This window comes from Scylla paramamosain, chromosome 34 (genome assembly GCF_035594125.1).
Source record: "Scylla paramamosain isolate STU-SP2022 chromosome 34, ASM3559412v1, whole genome shotgun sequence".
Lineage (NCBI taxonomy): Eukaryota > Metazoa > Arthropoda > Malacostraca > Decapoda > Portunidae > Scylla > Scylla paramamosain.
The window spans coordinates 4642260-4657813 of record NC_087184.1 but is presented as its reverse complement, the minus strand read 5'-3'; the positions used below and the strand labels follow the sequence as shown (position 1 = coordinate 4657813).

Here is a 15554-nt window from a genome sequence, read left to right as displayed (position 1 = left end):
GCAGCTGAAGGACACTGTGTTGGGGGGGGGGGGAAACGCGGTCAGACTGGGGGCACAGGCAGCTCCTCAGCCGAGTCTTTCCATGCCCTCCTCTGTGTAAAGTGCCGCTGTGCCACTGCACCGGCGGTCAGGGTGCCGGGTGCAGTGGATGGCCGCCCTTGTCGTCTTATGGTGGACACAAGCGCTGAGAGGACGTTCACCAGGGAGGTGGTGGCAGCTCAAGATCCTCCTGTGTCGGGCCAGCAGTCATGTGATGTTACTGGCCACTGTGTGGCTCTCCGCGGCTCTGTGACGTCCAAGATTGCAGTGGGTCGCGTCAAAGAGAAGTTGCCAGTCTACGTCGCCGACATGGAGGAACCCAGTTTGCTGGGGTTTTATTTCCTGGTTCAGAGTGCAGCCTGTATCGACTTAGGGAGTATGACGATGAAGGTGCGCGATGAAGAGGTACCTTTGGTCCCGATAGGCGCTGCTGAACAGGTGGAGGATCCCGTAGTAGGTCATGTTGTCACCAAGGAAGCACTGGAGCTGCGATGCCGAGCCTCGAAGGAAGGAGAGAACAGAAACGTCACTATACCAACCCGAACACGCGAGACAGCGGTGAACAGCGGCCCGAGTGGAGCGGGCAGCGGCGCGGATGAGGTGGAGCCCGCAGTGCCCAAGCACTTGGTGGATTTAGCAGCGAGAAGTGCCGCCAAGCTGACTCCTGGCCAGGTGAGGAAGGTGGAGAAGTTGCTGTTGGAGTAGGTGTATATGTTTAGTCGAGGTGATCATGACCTCGGTCATACATCGCTGGTCCAGCACTCCATCAACACAGCCGACAGTCTGCTGATCAAGAAGCCTCCCCGACGTATTTCGCTGACCAGGAGGGAAGAGATGCAATGCATACTGGACGAGATGGCAGCGCAGGGAGTAATGGAGCATTCGGACAGTCCGTGGTCGTCGCCGGTGGTTCTGCAGGCTGGTAAGTAAGAAGAACGGCATCAGGCGCTTCTGTGTGGATTACAGGGCGCTGAACGACGTCACGGTGAAAGACTCCTTCCCTCTGGCCAGGAGTGATGACACCCTAGACGCCCTGGATGGCGTACTCGTACAATGGCTGTCTACCCTGGATCTCAACTCAGGGTTCCACAAAGTCATGATGGCAGAGGCAGATAAGCAGAAAATGGCATTCTCCTTCGGCCAGGGATTGTGGCAATTCTGTGTGATGCAGTTCAGACTGTGCAACGCCCCGGAGTGCTTCGAGCACCTTAGTCTACCTCGACGATGCCCTGGTGTTCGTAAGAACGTTCGAGCAGGAGCTGGAAAGACTGAAAGAGGTACTGCGCCGCCTGTGGGAGGCGAACCTGAAGCTGATCCTCAGGAAATGCACCTTCTTCCAGCATGAAGTCCTTCTCCTTCCTCGGGCACATAGTGGGGCGAGGCGATGTGCACACGGACCCTGCCAAGATGTCAGCTGTGGTGGAATGGTCCGTCCCAACGATAGTGGCAGGTGTATGAAGTTTCCTCGGCCTCTGTAGCTATTATAGAAGCTTCATGGAAGGCTCCGTCACCCTCGTTGAATCAGCTGACCAAGAAGAGCGCCCGTTTCGTCTGGGATGAAGCGTGCCAGGGTGCCTGTGATGGCCAGAAGGAAGCGCTGATGAGTGTTCCGATGCTGCCGTTTCCTGACCCTATTTTTCCGTTCCTGCTAGACACCGATGCTAATGCTGAGGGCATCGGAGAGGTGCTGTCGCAGGTAAAGGAAGGGAAGGAGTACTTCCTGGCTTACTACAGTGCCAAGTTCAGTAAGCCAGAAAGAAACTACCGTGTAGCCAGGAAGGAGTTACTGGCAGTAGTGCAAAGTCTGGCCCACTTCCACTCCTACCTCTACGGGGCCCTACCTCTACGGGGCTCAGTTTGTCACCCGGACTAATCACGCTGCTCTCCAGTGGCTGAAAATTCTGTAGGACCCAGAAGGATAGCTGTCGAGATGGCTGGGCTACCTAGAGGAGTACAACTATCATGTGGTGCATCGGCCGTGGTGGATTCACGGCAATGCGGACAGCTTGAGCCGCCGACTTTGCGAGCCAGGGTGCTTGCACTGCTCCAGGCGTGAAGAAGCTGTTACCTGCCGCTGCCTGCGAGTGAAAGGTGGACTCAGAGAGGCCCGCCAGCAGCGGAGGGATGCGCAGCAAGCAGACCCTGACCTTGCCTCAGTGATGAGATGGCTGAGGGAGGGCGGGCGGCCAGGCAAGGAGGAATTGTCACTGGAGAGTCCTGCCACGAAGGCTCTAGTACAGCAGTGGGTGACACTGAGGCTGTAGGATGGCGTGTTGCAGTGATGATGGGAGGATGTGGCCATGGACAAGCGTGCCTGGTTGCTGGTGGCTCCCCTCTCCCTATGCGCCGAGCTGCTCAAGGAAACTCACAATGGTGTCTCTGTTGGGCACATGGAGGCAAAAGAAGACTCTGCCACCTTCGTCAGCATGAGACAGGATGTGGAGGAGTGGTGCAAGTTATGCTGCGCCTGTGCTGCCAAGAAAGGTCTCGCACGCCATACAGGCGCTCCATTCCAGCTTTATTAGTCCAGTGCAACCATGCAGCGGGTGGCGGTGGATATTGCTGGATCACTGCCTTTTACACCTCGAGGTAACCGGATCCCGGATCATGAGGCAGAGAGCGTGGCTGGTGTGCTGGTGAGAGTTTTTCACCAGGTTTGGGATCCCAGAACTACACTCTGATTAAGACCAGGAGTTTGAGTTCCAGGTTTTCAAGCAGTGTTGTGAGTTGTTGGGGGTGCACAAGACTCGCACTACGCCTCTCCACCACCAAAGTGACGGCATGGTTGAACGATTCAAGAGGACACTGGCGGAGAAACTGACCAAGTACTGCAGTTCGGACCAGCAGGATTGGGACCTGCGGCTGCCTTTCACCCTGATGGCGTACTGGTCGGCGCAACAAGAGGTCACTGACTACACTTCGGCCCGGATAATGTTTGGCCAGGAGATGCGTTTGCTGTTAGACTTGGCTACAGGACGACCACCGGGGAGAGGAGTTGCCAGGAACAGCGCCTGAGTTTGTAATAGAGTTGCAGCGACGGATGGACGCTACACGGCGACAAGTGGTGGGTAATCTCCTGTTGGCAGGACAACCCATGTCCCGCTGGTATCAACATCACTCCAGGGATGCTCAGTATGCCGTGGGGGATCGCGTCTGGCTGTTTAACGCCTGGAGGAAGCGAGGCCTTGCCCCGAATCTCCAGAGTTAGCAGTAACCTACAGGATCAGTGGCGGTGTCGTGCCAGATCTCTCCCGGGTCCAAATATCTCCTGGGTGACGCCACTGCACATGCACACCATATCAAGACGACAGCATCAAAACATCACCCTGGTATTTCATATATTTTTACATATTATCAACTACTTTTTTTGAGGTTTTATTGACGGATCATTATTGCTTCATTGTATGTGGATATGTTAGGGTAGGAATGGAGCAAGTAAACAAGAGTAAGTGAGCATGAGGAATGGAGCAAGTAAACAAGAGTAAGTGAGCATGAGGAATGGAGCAAGTAAACAAGTAAACAAGTTTAAAATATTTCACAGACATTAGTAATTCCATTCCGATGTTGATAATAATTTATGTAAAATATATAAATATAAAACATTGTGATATGGCTTGACATATGCAAAGGAGGAAGATTTTGGTGCTCTGTTATCACTCACTACTCTTGTTTACTGGCCCCACTCCTATACTTACATACCCACATACAATAAGACAATAGTAATTTGCCAATAAAACCTCAAAAGTAGTTGATAATACATAAATATATATAAAACATCTGGGTGATGTTTTGATGCTGTCGCCTTGATATGATGCGCATGCACAGGAGAAATTTATACTGGGGAGAGATTTGGCCGGACAGCGGCGCACGTAAGCGGCCGCACGTGGTACACGTGGACCATTTGTGAATAGCCATGGAAGAAGGCCACTTTACGTGGGACACAAGAGGACCTGTCTCGCCGCCGGAGAGTGAGGAGGACAGCAGCGCTGATGAGGAAGCGGCAGCCGACTCAGTGGGCAGTGATGCTGTTCTCCCGGCAGCCGAAGGAATGAGTGACGAGGACGCTGTGGAGGTAGGCGTGTGCCATCACCGCGTCACCCTAGGAGGATGAGGAAAAGACCGTTATGGTGGCAAGATTATCAGTGTGATGATAGTGACAGTGAATAGTCAGGATGACTATTTCGAAGGGGAGGATAGTGTTGCGAGGGGGGGGGGAGGGGTGACGTTGGTAGCACTGTGCCGCCGGGTGGTAAAGTTAGGCATTGGCAATGATGCATGAGCTGCAAGCTGAGTCAGCCTGGAGAGACCGGAAGTGGCAGCAGTGTGCTGGCCAATCACGGAGGGACCAGCATTTTATAAGGAACTGTGGCAGCCACCAAGAGAGAGAGAGAGAGAGAGAGAGAGAGAGAGAGAGAGAGAGAGAGAGGGACGGAAAGACCCCGTGTTCCGTCTACGCAACACCTGTGCCGACAGCCTGTAGTGTGCCCCTCCTTGTGTTACGTTATGGCTCTAGTCGCCTGCTGTTGCCACTACGTGACTGCGTCCCGGAGCATGCTGTGAGGATTGTGTACCCTAGCAGACTGAGACAGTGAGTACCTGACACTGAGGTGTGTGTGTGTGTGTGACACCTGCGTGGTCTGTGACGGCGTGGACCACCGGAGGATACAGCTGTGCGACGCTGTTGGCAAGCTGTAGCTTTAGTGTGCTGTGCAGTGTTGCTGTACTGTGAGGTGGGACACTCTACCCAGCAAAAGAGACGCTTTGCTGTGTGAGATCCGGTGGTGCGAGCCTTACTTGTACTGTATGTAGCGTGTTAGTGTGCCTTGTGTCCTGTGGTACTGCTCTGTGCGGGGAATAAAGACAGGAGTGCCAGTGAGACTGTTTTGTTCCCCTTCCCTCTCTCAGTAGTCTGTTGAGACTAGACAGGTGCCGTGTGGGTGTGCCTCTCCCCTACTAGGCAAACAAACAGCAGCTGCGGATCACTATTGTGTATGCTGACTGTCCTGGACTGCTGCAATGGTGTGTACCTGAAGGCGTCTGAAGGCTGAAGGGGCGTGCACAACAATATGGTTTCTTTTAATGTTTTTATTGTTGACGATTTCTAATACATGGATGGAGGATCATGAAAACCAAAATGCAGTTTTCTTTTGTGAGCTTTTTTTAATCTTATCTGCTATAAAAAAAATAAAATAAAATAAAAAGTTCCCCAACTTTATCAACAGACCTTCTGTTGGACAATGTAAACAACCTCATTAGTGGGGTGGATGTTGAACATCAGTATATTATTTTCCCAGCTCACAAGTTCATTACATTTAAATTTCTACTAGCAAAAAAAAAAAAGGTCACTAAAAATCTATTTAAGACATAAAGCTGGTTTCTCTGCAGTAACATTCCTTAGTGAAGTTGGTCAAAAGTTTGATGAAGCTATAGATGCAGTGAGTGTTCATAAAAATTTGTCTATCAAATCTGTGTGGATTGCCTTATAGTTTCCTATAATTGGATGATTAGGCCTCGCTATGACAATCAGTGTCCTATCTTACGAAAGTGCATTACTGTTAAAGATAGATTTCCCTTGTTTAATGATGAAATCCTGTCAGTGAAAAGATAAAAAACGACGCAAGGAACGTAAATGGTTCAACGAAGGGTCGTAGCCTGGGAGGATTACAAGAATGTTCTTAACTGATATAATAAATGGTTAAATACAAGTTAAAGAAACTATTATTATACGAAAATTCAAGAGGCAGGATCAGACATGAATAAATTATATCAACTTTTTAATAGTCTTACTAATACTACTTTCAAAAAAAACTACCGGGTGTTTTATGTGACGCAGTTTTGGCGCATGCTTTTTGCATTATTTTCTAAAACAAAATTATGAATATTGTATCTAGACTTGTGAATAGTATGCCTCTTCTTTCTGTTGTTGATGTAGATGTTGATGTAGACAGCAAATTACAGTGTATCAAGACCATCAAGAAGAATTTTGTTTGACTTTTTAGTCGAAGGCTAAGAAAAGATATTGTGCCATAGGCCCAATGCATTTTTAAGAAATTGTGAATGCTGATGATTTCTCTAGTTTCATGAACTTCGTACTAAGGATAGTCAATTCCAGTATTTCTTTGTGCAAATTTCTCGAATCTGAAAAGCAGGCTGTCATGAAACCGATCTTCAAAGGGAAATTTGACCATCAAGATCTAAGTTCCCAGCCCTTGTTTAAGTTGCTGGAGTATGTAGTTATTGAACAGTTGATGGAACACTTAGAGAAGGTCCAGTCTTGCCTTATTGTTATTCTGCATACAGACCAGGATTTTCTACCGAATCTGTCATTCTCTCTGTAATGAATGGCTTATTGGAAATGATAGATGAGGATAAATGTGCTATACTATTTCTTAAAGATCTTAGTGCAGCTTTTGATACTGTGGTCCATGATTTGCTTGAGAAAGATCTGAGGGGCACTAGAGTTGTAGATAATGATGCATTGAAATACCTAGGAAGCTTTTAACAAAATAGGAGCTATTGTGTGCAAATTGAAAATTGCTTTTCTTCATATGAAGCTCTATTGAGAGGAGTTACACAAGGAAGTGTACTTGGCCCTGTCTTATTCTGTATCTGCACGATTGCCTAATCAAATCAATTACAACGACATTGTGTAGGATTTAAGTTATTTGCTGATGATACCCAGCTTTACTTTTCTGTCCCTAATATCGAAAACACTTGTGCAAAGATAAATGATGGTATTAAGTCAGTTAAAGACTGGATGAAGCAACTGAAATTAAATGAAAAGAAAACAGAATCCATGCTTGTGGAAAAGAAAGGCAGTTTAAGAAATGTTGGTACTATTAATATGGCTATAAATGGTAATGCAATTCATATTGTTAAAAGTGTTCGTGATTTGGAAATGTTGTTAGATTCCTCTCTGAAATTCCAGATAAATTATGTTGTTAGGATTGGTAGACGTCATCTTAGAAACATTGCATTTATCAAGAGGTACCTGTATGAAGATTCAGTCAAGAAATTGGTGATTAACAATACTGTATCAAGGGTGGATTATTGCAATTCTATCATTATCTGTCAAAGCTCCAATTGAGGAAATTACAGAAAATATTAAACAGAGTTGCAAGATTAATTAAAGAAAACCCACTAAGAGAGACAATTACTCCTGTTTTGATGGAGCTCCACTGGCTGCCTGTAAAAGCAAGGAGTTGCTTTTACAGGAGGAATTTGAGTTGTGTCTTGACACATCAAGTCTTGATTACAGGCCACCCACCATATTTGAGAGAATTATTACATGCAATGCAACTAGGTGAAGTTATTAATACTCATAGAGCTACAACAGGAATTACAATTTATAAACCAAGATTTTCTTCACATACTGAATTGCGCGCCTTCAGTTCTGCTGCCCCGAAGATTATTATAGTAAACCAAGAATCTAAACCTGTAGAATCAAGACCAAGATCATTAGAGTTTGGTGCACTGTCACCAAATTTAGCATAATTTTATGCTTTTAGTATAATTTAGACTCAAATTAAGTATCTAGCATTATTTCCAGCATAATTTTTCAGCATAATTCTAGCATAATTTTGCTATGTCTGGAATAAATTTTATCATAATAACCGCTTTCAAAATCGGTTTCAATATTTCAAATAATGAAGTTGTTGAAAATGGCCTTGCATCAAAATTTAAAGGGGAAGTATTAGAAAAGATCAGAGAGTCCTGCTACTTCTCATTAATAGTTGATGAGTTAACAGACATTTGGACAGAATTATGATGGCAATAGTTGTTAAGTATTATGACTCAGTTGAGGGGAAGGTAGTAACCCGGTTTCTTGGTTTACCTGCACTGAAGGGCGAATCTGCTGAAGACTTGTCTAAATTACTTTGTGAACACGACGAATGTCATGTTCGGAGGCAATAACAGCAGTGTTAGTAGATTAAAGGAAAAGAACTCCAGCATCATAACAATCAAATGTGTATGTTATTCACTATCTTTAGCAGTTAGTCATTCAAGTAAACTTTTGCCAAAGCCACTTGAACAATTATTGCGAGAATGTAACTCCTATTTCAGTCACTCCAGCAAGAGGCTTCGGGATTTTAAAGAATTTCAGGAATTTTTGTAAGCTCAGCAACACAGAATTCTGAAGTTAAATGACATTCGTTGGCTCTCACTAACTGCATGTATTTCTAGGATTCTTGAACAGTGGAATGTTTTGCATATGTACTTTCAGCTAGCCCACACAGAAGACCGATTGCTTTCTTCGGAATTCCTCTACAGTCAGTTTTCAAACCCATCTTTACTTTCAGTTCTTGGATTATGTTTTATAACTGATTGATAAATATAATACCATCTTCCAAAGTTGTCGCTCTATGGTACATCGTGTAGTTAAGGACTCACCTCAGCTCTATGTTCAGATCCTCAGTTGTTTCTTCAAACCCTGTACTCTCAAGGGACCAATCATTGAAGTGGTAAAACTAGATCCAAAGAACCAGGCCTACCATTTACCAGCTAACAAAATCTATGGAGCCATTAAGTTTGCACGACTCTAGGAGACAACAACCAGTAAGAGGTACTTGAGGAGTACCAATCAGATGTTTGAGCGGTTGCTTCAGTTTCTGGTACAACTGGCCATTCAGCTTCAGCAGCGCTTACCTCTGCAGTTCTTTCTGATATCTGTTCTGTGCTTGATCCTGAAGAAATAATGCGTGGAAATAATATGTCTGTTGCAAATATCAGTGCCAAGATTCCTGGAATTCTTAGAGATGAAGATGAACAAAAGTTGGATAATGAATGAAGGTTACCAATCCTAGGTGATGATGCAAAGAATATTCTCTCACAGAATGCTGCCACTGACATTGACAAATCTTTTGGTCTAAAATCTGTCACACGGGGAAATACCCACTACTCCTAACTTGTTAAATCATTATTAACCATACCAGTATCTAATGCAGACTGTGAGAGAATATCTTCAATGGTTACTTTTAAAAAGTCAGAGAAAAGAAACAGACTCAAAAACAACAGTCTGGCAAATGAAATCGTAAGTGGAGAGGGAATCAAAGTGAGTATAAAATTTGAGCCTTCAGAAGATCTGATCAAGTTGATGGGTAAGAATATATTCCCTCGGTGGCGTAATGATCAGTAAGTAATAATGAACTTGGCCAACTGAAGACCTTAAGTTTTATTTGGAGAAAAGTTTTCTTGAAACCCGACTTTAATGGGTAATTTTGCATAGTCTTACTGAAAATGTCTTTTTTTTTTTTTTTCTTCTTGGCATAATCTGTTTTGCGAAGCTGCTCTTCATTTATTTAACATTTGAGTTTTATTCAGTAGGCTATCTGGGTTATATCAATTAGGCCTGTTTCTATATGTTAAGTAGCATGCATTGTTGTTTTAATATATCTTTCGGTTTATTATGTTTGGCTAATAATGAGTCAGCATAATTTTAGCATAATTTAATATTATATTTAGCACATTTTGGGTAGAGTTAGCATATTTTCACAGCACGTCTAGTACATTTTCGTCTGAAAATTTGGTAACACTGGTCTGGCGTGCATGGGTTTGGGCTATAGCACGTGGCCACCACAAAATGAGCGAGATACCTGCCAGGAGGCGACCCAGACAGCAAAGCGAAGCTTCAAATGTAAGGAGTGGTGGTGGTGGCATTAGTGTGCATGGAGCATGTGACAAAGTTCGTGGATAATACAGGTTTGATATGTGTCTCACAGAGTCACCGGCCATTACTGCGTGGCTGATTGACGCTAGTGCTTGCTTAGTGCCCTTCTCTGTGTCGTTTGCAATATGTCATCGCCACTTACTAGCAGGGAAGGCACAAACAGTGATAGACTAGAAAACACACATGACGTATTTCCTTCCGGTAGCGGTAGTGTGTTTGTTGTATGCTTCATCTCGTGCATAAGGCAGCACTGAGAGTGGCAGTGCTGGCCGAAGCAGGTATGCTGTATTGTTGAAGAATGGTGCTGTGAAGGTGATAATGCCAGGATTTGTACATTTCTGCATTTATTTTAGTAAACATCGGTGTATTAAATTTCATGGCTATAATGTAGTTCCTTAATTTGCATTTACCAATAAGATTATTTTAATTTTACCCCTCAGTCCACTACCAAGTTAGCCCCACTAAATGACTTCCAACAAGGTTTCAGAATCAAGAAATCCTGCTTAACGGAGTGACACATAATATTATACTGGAATCCCTGGGAAGAGTTACAACATCTGGAACATTTATTCACAGCTAATAGTTATCCACTTATGAAATTAGATGTGCATACTCGTATAATTGTTAGCACAAGTGGAAACTTAGAGCTAGCATTATATAAATCTATGTAAACTTTTCAGGCAAAAGTGATTTGTAAATATCACGGAGAGTTTAATTGGGTGGTAGCTATAATAATAATAATAATAATAATAATAATAATAATAATAATAATAATAATAGTAATAATGATAATGATAATTGTAACAATAATAATAAATAATAATAATAATAATAATAATAATAATAATAATAATAATAATAATGATAATAAAAATTGTAACATTAATAATAACAATTAATAATAATAATAATAACAACAATAATAATACTTTAAATCTTGGAAATCACAGTAAGGCAGAAAGTTAATTACCAAGTGATCAGGATGTGATTTTTTTTTTTTTTTTTTTTTTTTTTACCTGCTGAGGGAGGGTGCGTCTGAATTTGGGGAGGGGTAGAATTCTATGTGATAGACCCTAAGCAAATAGTTGTATTGAAACTTTGAAGGGTGGTGAGGAGGTAGACTTAAATTATTGAGATGACAGGTACTATAATCATGAGGTAGTTATGCATTTAATTTTTATTTATGTACATGAGTGTAGCTACTACAAGTTTAGTTATATAATTTAGTTTTATAAGTTTAGTCTGTTTGAAGAGTGGATTTGTATGCTCTAGATCAGTGGTTCTCAACCTCAGGGTTGGGTCACTAAGTCATTTCAACGGGTCATCAAGGATATGTGCACAATTTGTTCCCCAACATACCTATTCAAAATATCAAAGTAATAATCCTGTGTATAGAATACCTAAGTCATTAATTTCTAAGTCTAAGCAAATCATAGAGACATAGACAAGAAACAGCCTACATCTACTCTTGCCTCTTAAATCTAATATTAATTTTAAATAAAAGTGTTTATAAAAGTATATGGGTTGCCATGATCAATCTGGACAGGATTTTGGGGTCACATCCAAATAAGGTTAAGAACCAATGTTCTAGATAATTGCTCTTTAGTTAAACTCTTACAGTTTTTATTTATTTATTTATTTATTTTTTTGGCAATGAATGAGTTAAATAATTAGGGAATGTTGTGCTCCATATAGGTTGTAGTAGATTAGTAGTGAATACATGTGAGTATAACAGAAGGATTTTTATTACATCTGGTGGCTTGAAATCCTTTATTTGATATTGATATAGTGAGGCAGTGGCATTATGTGCAAGTTGACCCAGGTTTGATCTTGTTCAGTATATTGTCATATCATCAGCAAACAAAATGCTTTCAGATTCAGAGAAAGTATTAGATGTGTCATTGATGTTTATTAGAAGTAGTATAGGTTGATACCTTGGGAAACACCAAGAATAACTGAGGTAAGAGATGATTTTTCACTGCTAAAGAAAATATGTTAATGCCTATTTGTTAAGTAATCTTTAAACCAGGAAAGCAAAGGGCTGCAAATTCTATAGTGGTGCATTTTACTAATGAGGATGTTATGGTTACCTGTATCAAATGCAGGGTTGCCATTAAAAAAAAATAAAAAATCAAAATTTATTTCTATATCATATTGATAAATAAGGTTTATATATGTTCATATGCATAAAAATGTAAAAGTAGTCAAGCCTGACCTGTTCATTTCCTGTGCAGTACACATTAACACAAGCTTTGTCCAACCAGAACAACCTGTATCAGTATGACCTAAACAAGTGACTGTTCTTCATTAATAGAAAGTGTCAAAATCTTCCAAGATCTAATTCCTCTCATGACTTCTGGCACCTAGCCAAAAACATCCCTAATAACTTTGCTTCTTCTTCTTTCCTTCCCTTATTTCAAACTGAAGCACCACTGCCATCTCATCTATTTCTAAAGCTGAGCTTCACTCAAACCTTTGCTAAAAACTCTACCTTGGATGACTCAGGGCTTGTTTCCCACTCCTCCACCCTCTTGACTACTCCATGCTACCCATTAAGATCCTTTGCAGTGGTGTTTTCCATGCCCTTGCTGGCCTAATCCCTTGAAAGGCTTATGGACCTAATGGGGTCTCTGCTATTGTTCTACGAAACTGTGCCTCCTTGCTTGCAGCTTACCTAGTCAAACTCTTGCAACTCTGTCAGTCAACATCTACCTTTCCTTCTTGCTGGAAGTTTGCCTAAATTCAGCCCATTCCTAAAAAGGGTGACCATTCTAATCCTTCAAACTATTGCCCTACTGCTTTAATTTCCTACCTCTCTAAAGTTTTGAATATGTCCTCAACAGGAAGATTGTTAAACATCTATCACTTCACAACCTTCTATTTGATTGCCAGTATGAGTTCCATTGAGGCCACTCTATTGGTAATCTGGCTTTCCTTATTGAGTCTTGGTTCTCCTCTTTTAGGGATTTTGATGAAACTTTTGCTGTTGCCTTAGGCATATCAAATGCTTTTAATAGAGTTTGGCACAAAGCTTTGATTTCCAAACTACCCTCCTACAGCTTCTATCCTTCTTTCTGTAACTTCACCTCAAGTTCCTTTTCAGACCGTTCTGTTGCTGCTGTGGTAGACAGTCACTGTTCTTCTAAATCTATTAACTGTGGTGTTTCTCAGGGTTCTGTCTTTTCACCCCAGTCTCTTCCTATTATTCATCAATGATCTTCTAAACCAAACTTCTTGTCCTATCCACTCCTACACAGATGATACCGGCCTGCACTTTTCCATGTCTTTTGTAGATGTCCAGCCCTTCAGGAAGTAAATAATTCTTGCAGGGAAGCCACAGAATGCCTGACTTCAGATCTCTCTAGAATTTCTGATTGGGACAGAGCAAACTTAGTATTGTTCAATGCTTCAAAAACTCAGTTCTTCCATATATCAACTCAGCACAACCTTCCAGATAATTATCCCTTCTTTTTCAATGACATTCAACTGTTCTACACTGAGCATCCTTGGTTTGCCCTTTACTTATAATCTAAACTGGAAACTGAACATCTTGTCACTAGCTGAAACAACTTCTGAGTAATCTCTGCCAGTTTTTCTCACCCCCCCCAAAATTTACAGTAGCCTACATGCTTCACATGTAGGCTGGGGGGGGTTCCACTCATACCATTCTTTTACACAGGGTGGAATCAAAATTTTTTCATCTTATAAACTCCTTTCCTCTAACTGACTGTCTTGCACATCTCTCTCATTCCCACAGTGTTGCATCTCTTGCTATCTTCTACTGCTATTTTCATGCTAACTGCTCTTCTGATATTGCTAACTGCATGCCTCCCCTCCTCCTGTGGCCTTGCTGCACTAGACTTTCTTCTTTCTCTCAGCCCTACTCTGTTCACTTCTCTAATGTAAGGGTTAACCAATCCTTCATTGCTTTCTCTTGTAAACTCTGGAACTCCCTGTCTGCTTCTGGATTTCTTCCTTTCTGTGACCTGAACTCTATCAAGAGAGAGGTTTCAACATACTTATCCTTTAATTTTGATGACTGCTTTTGACTCTGCCAGGGACTGGCACCTCAGTGATTTTTTTTTTTTCTGCTCTTGGCCAGTGTCTCTCCTATATGAAAAAAACTTCAAACCTTTTGTTTCACTCTAGATTACCCTTTAATTGCTTATTTAAGCTAATTTATATATAAATATGAAAAAATAAGCTAAAACCCAAAAACACCCAATGGGTTGGGTGTATTTTTTAAACCCAGGTCTTTCCAGACTTGATCAAATGCTTCAGCAAGATTAATAAAGATTGATAAAACAGAGGGTTTGTTATCAGTGGCAGAAAATTTATCCAGTGCCATAAAGGTGTAGTTGCATCTGAAACCATACTGAGAAAGATCATGAATATTTATATACACAAGGTAACAAACTTTAACTTAATTAAAGTTTCAAATATTGTAGAGAATATGTACTATAAGTTGTGATATTCATCAAAAGTTTTTTGGGGTCATCATTGGTGCCAGATTTGTGAATTTTTGCTGTCTTCAACATGGCAGGAAAAGTTCCATTTGCAACAGATTGATTAAATTATATAGCTGAAGAGACTAAGAATAGGTCAGAGTTTCTTTTGGTAACAGAACCTGTTATATCATTTATATCTGATTTTTTTTTTTTTTTTTTTTTTTGTTATTTAGTGACTACTGCATTCAGTTCATAATTAGCAGGGTTGGAAAAGACCATGATTTTTTTTATTTAAAAATTGATTTATTTGATTTAAATAGAAAATATTTAATTAGATTTTTTATTTATTTATTTATTTATTTATTTATTTTATTTATTTATTTTTTTTGCATTAATCCTTGTTTGTTTGCATTGATTATTTGTTATAGTCTTAAGAGACAATTTCTTTGTATTAAACCTGGACAGTGTTAAATTAAATAGTTTAATATAAATTACCAAACGAGTTTTTCACATAAAAATTATAAGTAGGACTAAGAGTTTAATCATATCTGTTATGTTAAAGTAATTAACTTACTTTGCATTAAAAGAGAATGAAGCTTATTAAAATAATTACATTGATTGTTATTATCAACGAAAAGACTGTACTTTCTTTTTTTTTATTTTATGCATTTGAATATATTTCTTGTAAGAGATGGCAGTGATTCACTGATGTCTGACTTGCTGCAGGACCAGTACAGGTAGTACAAGTAGACTTGATACTTTTCCTTTACAACTGCTTTACATCTTCTTTCTTGTGTGTGTGTGTGTGTGTGTGTGTGTGTGTGTGTGTGTGTGTGTGTGTGTGTGTGTGTGTGTGTGTGTGTGTGTGTGTGTGTGTGTATAATATATATATATATATATATATATATATATATATATATATATATATATATATATATATATATATATATATATATATATATATATATATATCTCTCTCTCTCTCTCTCTCTCTCTCTCTCTCTCTCTCTCTCTCTCTCTCTCTCTCTCTCTCTCTCTCTCTCTCTCTCTCTCCATTAGCCAAGAGCAACAAAATTTGCTACAAAAAAAATGGCCCACTGAGGTGTCATTAGATATTTTACTCTCAATATAACACTTAAATAATTATTTTTAATACAGTTTATTTATTTTTTTATTTAAATCATGATTTTTAACTCAATATAACACTTATTAAAAAAATAGTAGATCACTTTTAATACAGTATATTTAATTTTTATTTAAATCATTAGATATTTTACTCTCAATATAACACTTACATAATTTTCAATACAGTATATTTATTATTTATTTATTTATTTATTTTATTTTATTTATTTGTAGTTTTTTCCATTCAACATAACACTTAAATAATTTTCAATGAA

The 15554-nt window shown here is 40.6% G+C and overlaps 1 protein-coding gene across 10 annotated transcripts in view; it reads left to right on the top strand.

The window, feature by feature from the left end:
• The first annotated feature begins 8680 nt into the window (after nucleotides 1-8680).
• LOC135090064 (uncharacterized) overlaps nucleotides 8681-15554 on the top strand; it is a 97381-nt gene continuing 90507 nt past the window's right edge. For 6 of the 10 annotated variants that reach the window (XM_063986339.1, XM_063986334.1, XM_063986335.1 and 3 more), the window contains exon 1: nucleotides 9556-9673. Coding sequence is in view for 1 of the 10 variants with exons in the window: in XM_063986327.1 (XP_063842397.1) it covers nucleotides 9620-9673 (54 nt within the window). In the remaining 9 variants the exon portion in view is untranslated. Of the gene's footprint in view, nucleotides 9092-9555; nucleotides 9739-15554 lie in introns of those variants that run through there. The other 4 variants (XM_063986337.1, XM_063986327.1, XM_063986340.1 and 1 more) reach the window with 4 other exon arrangements.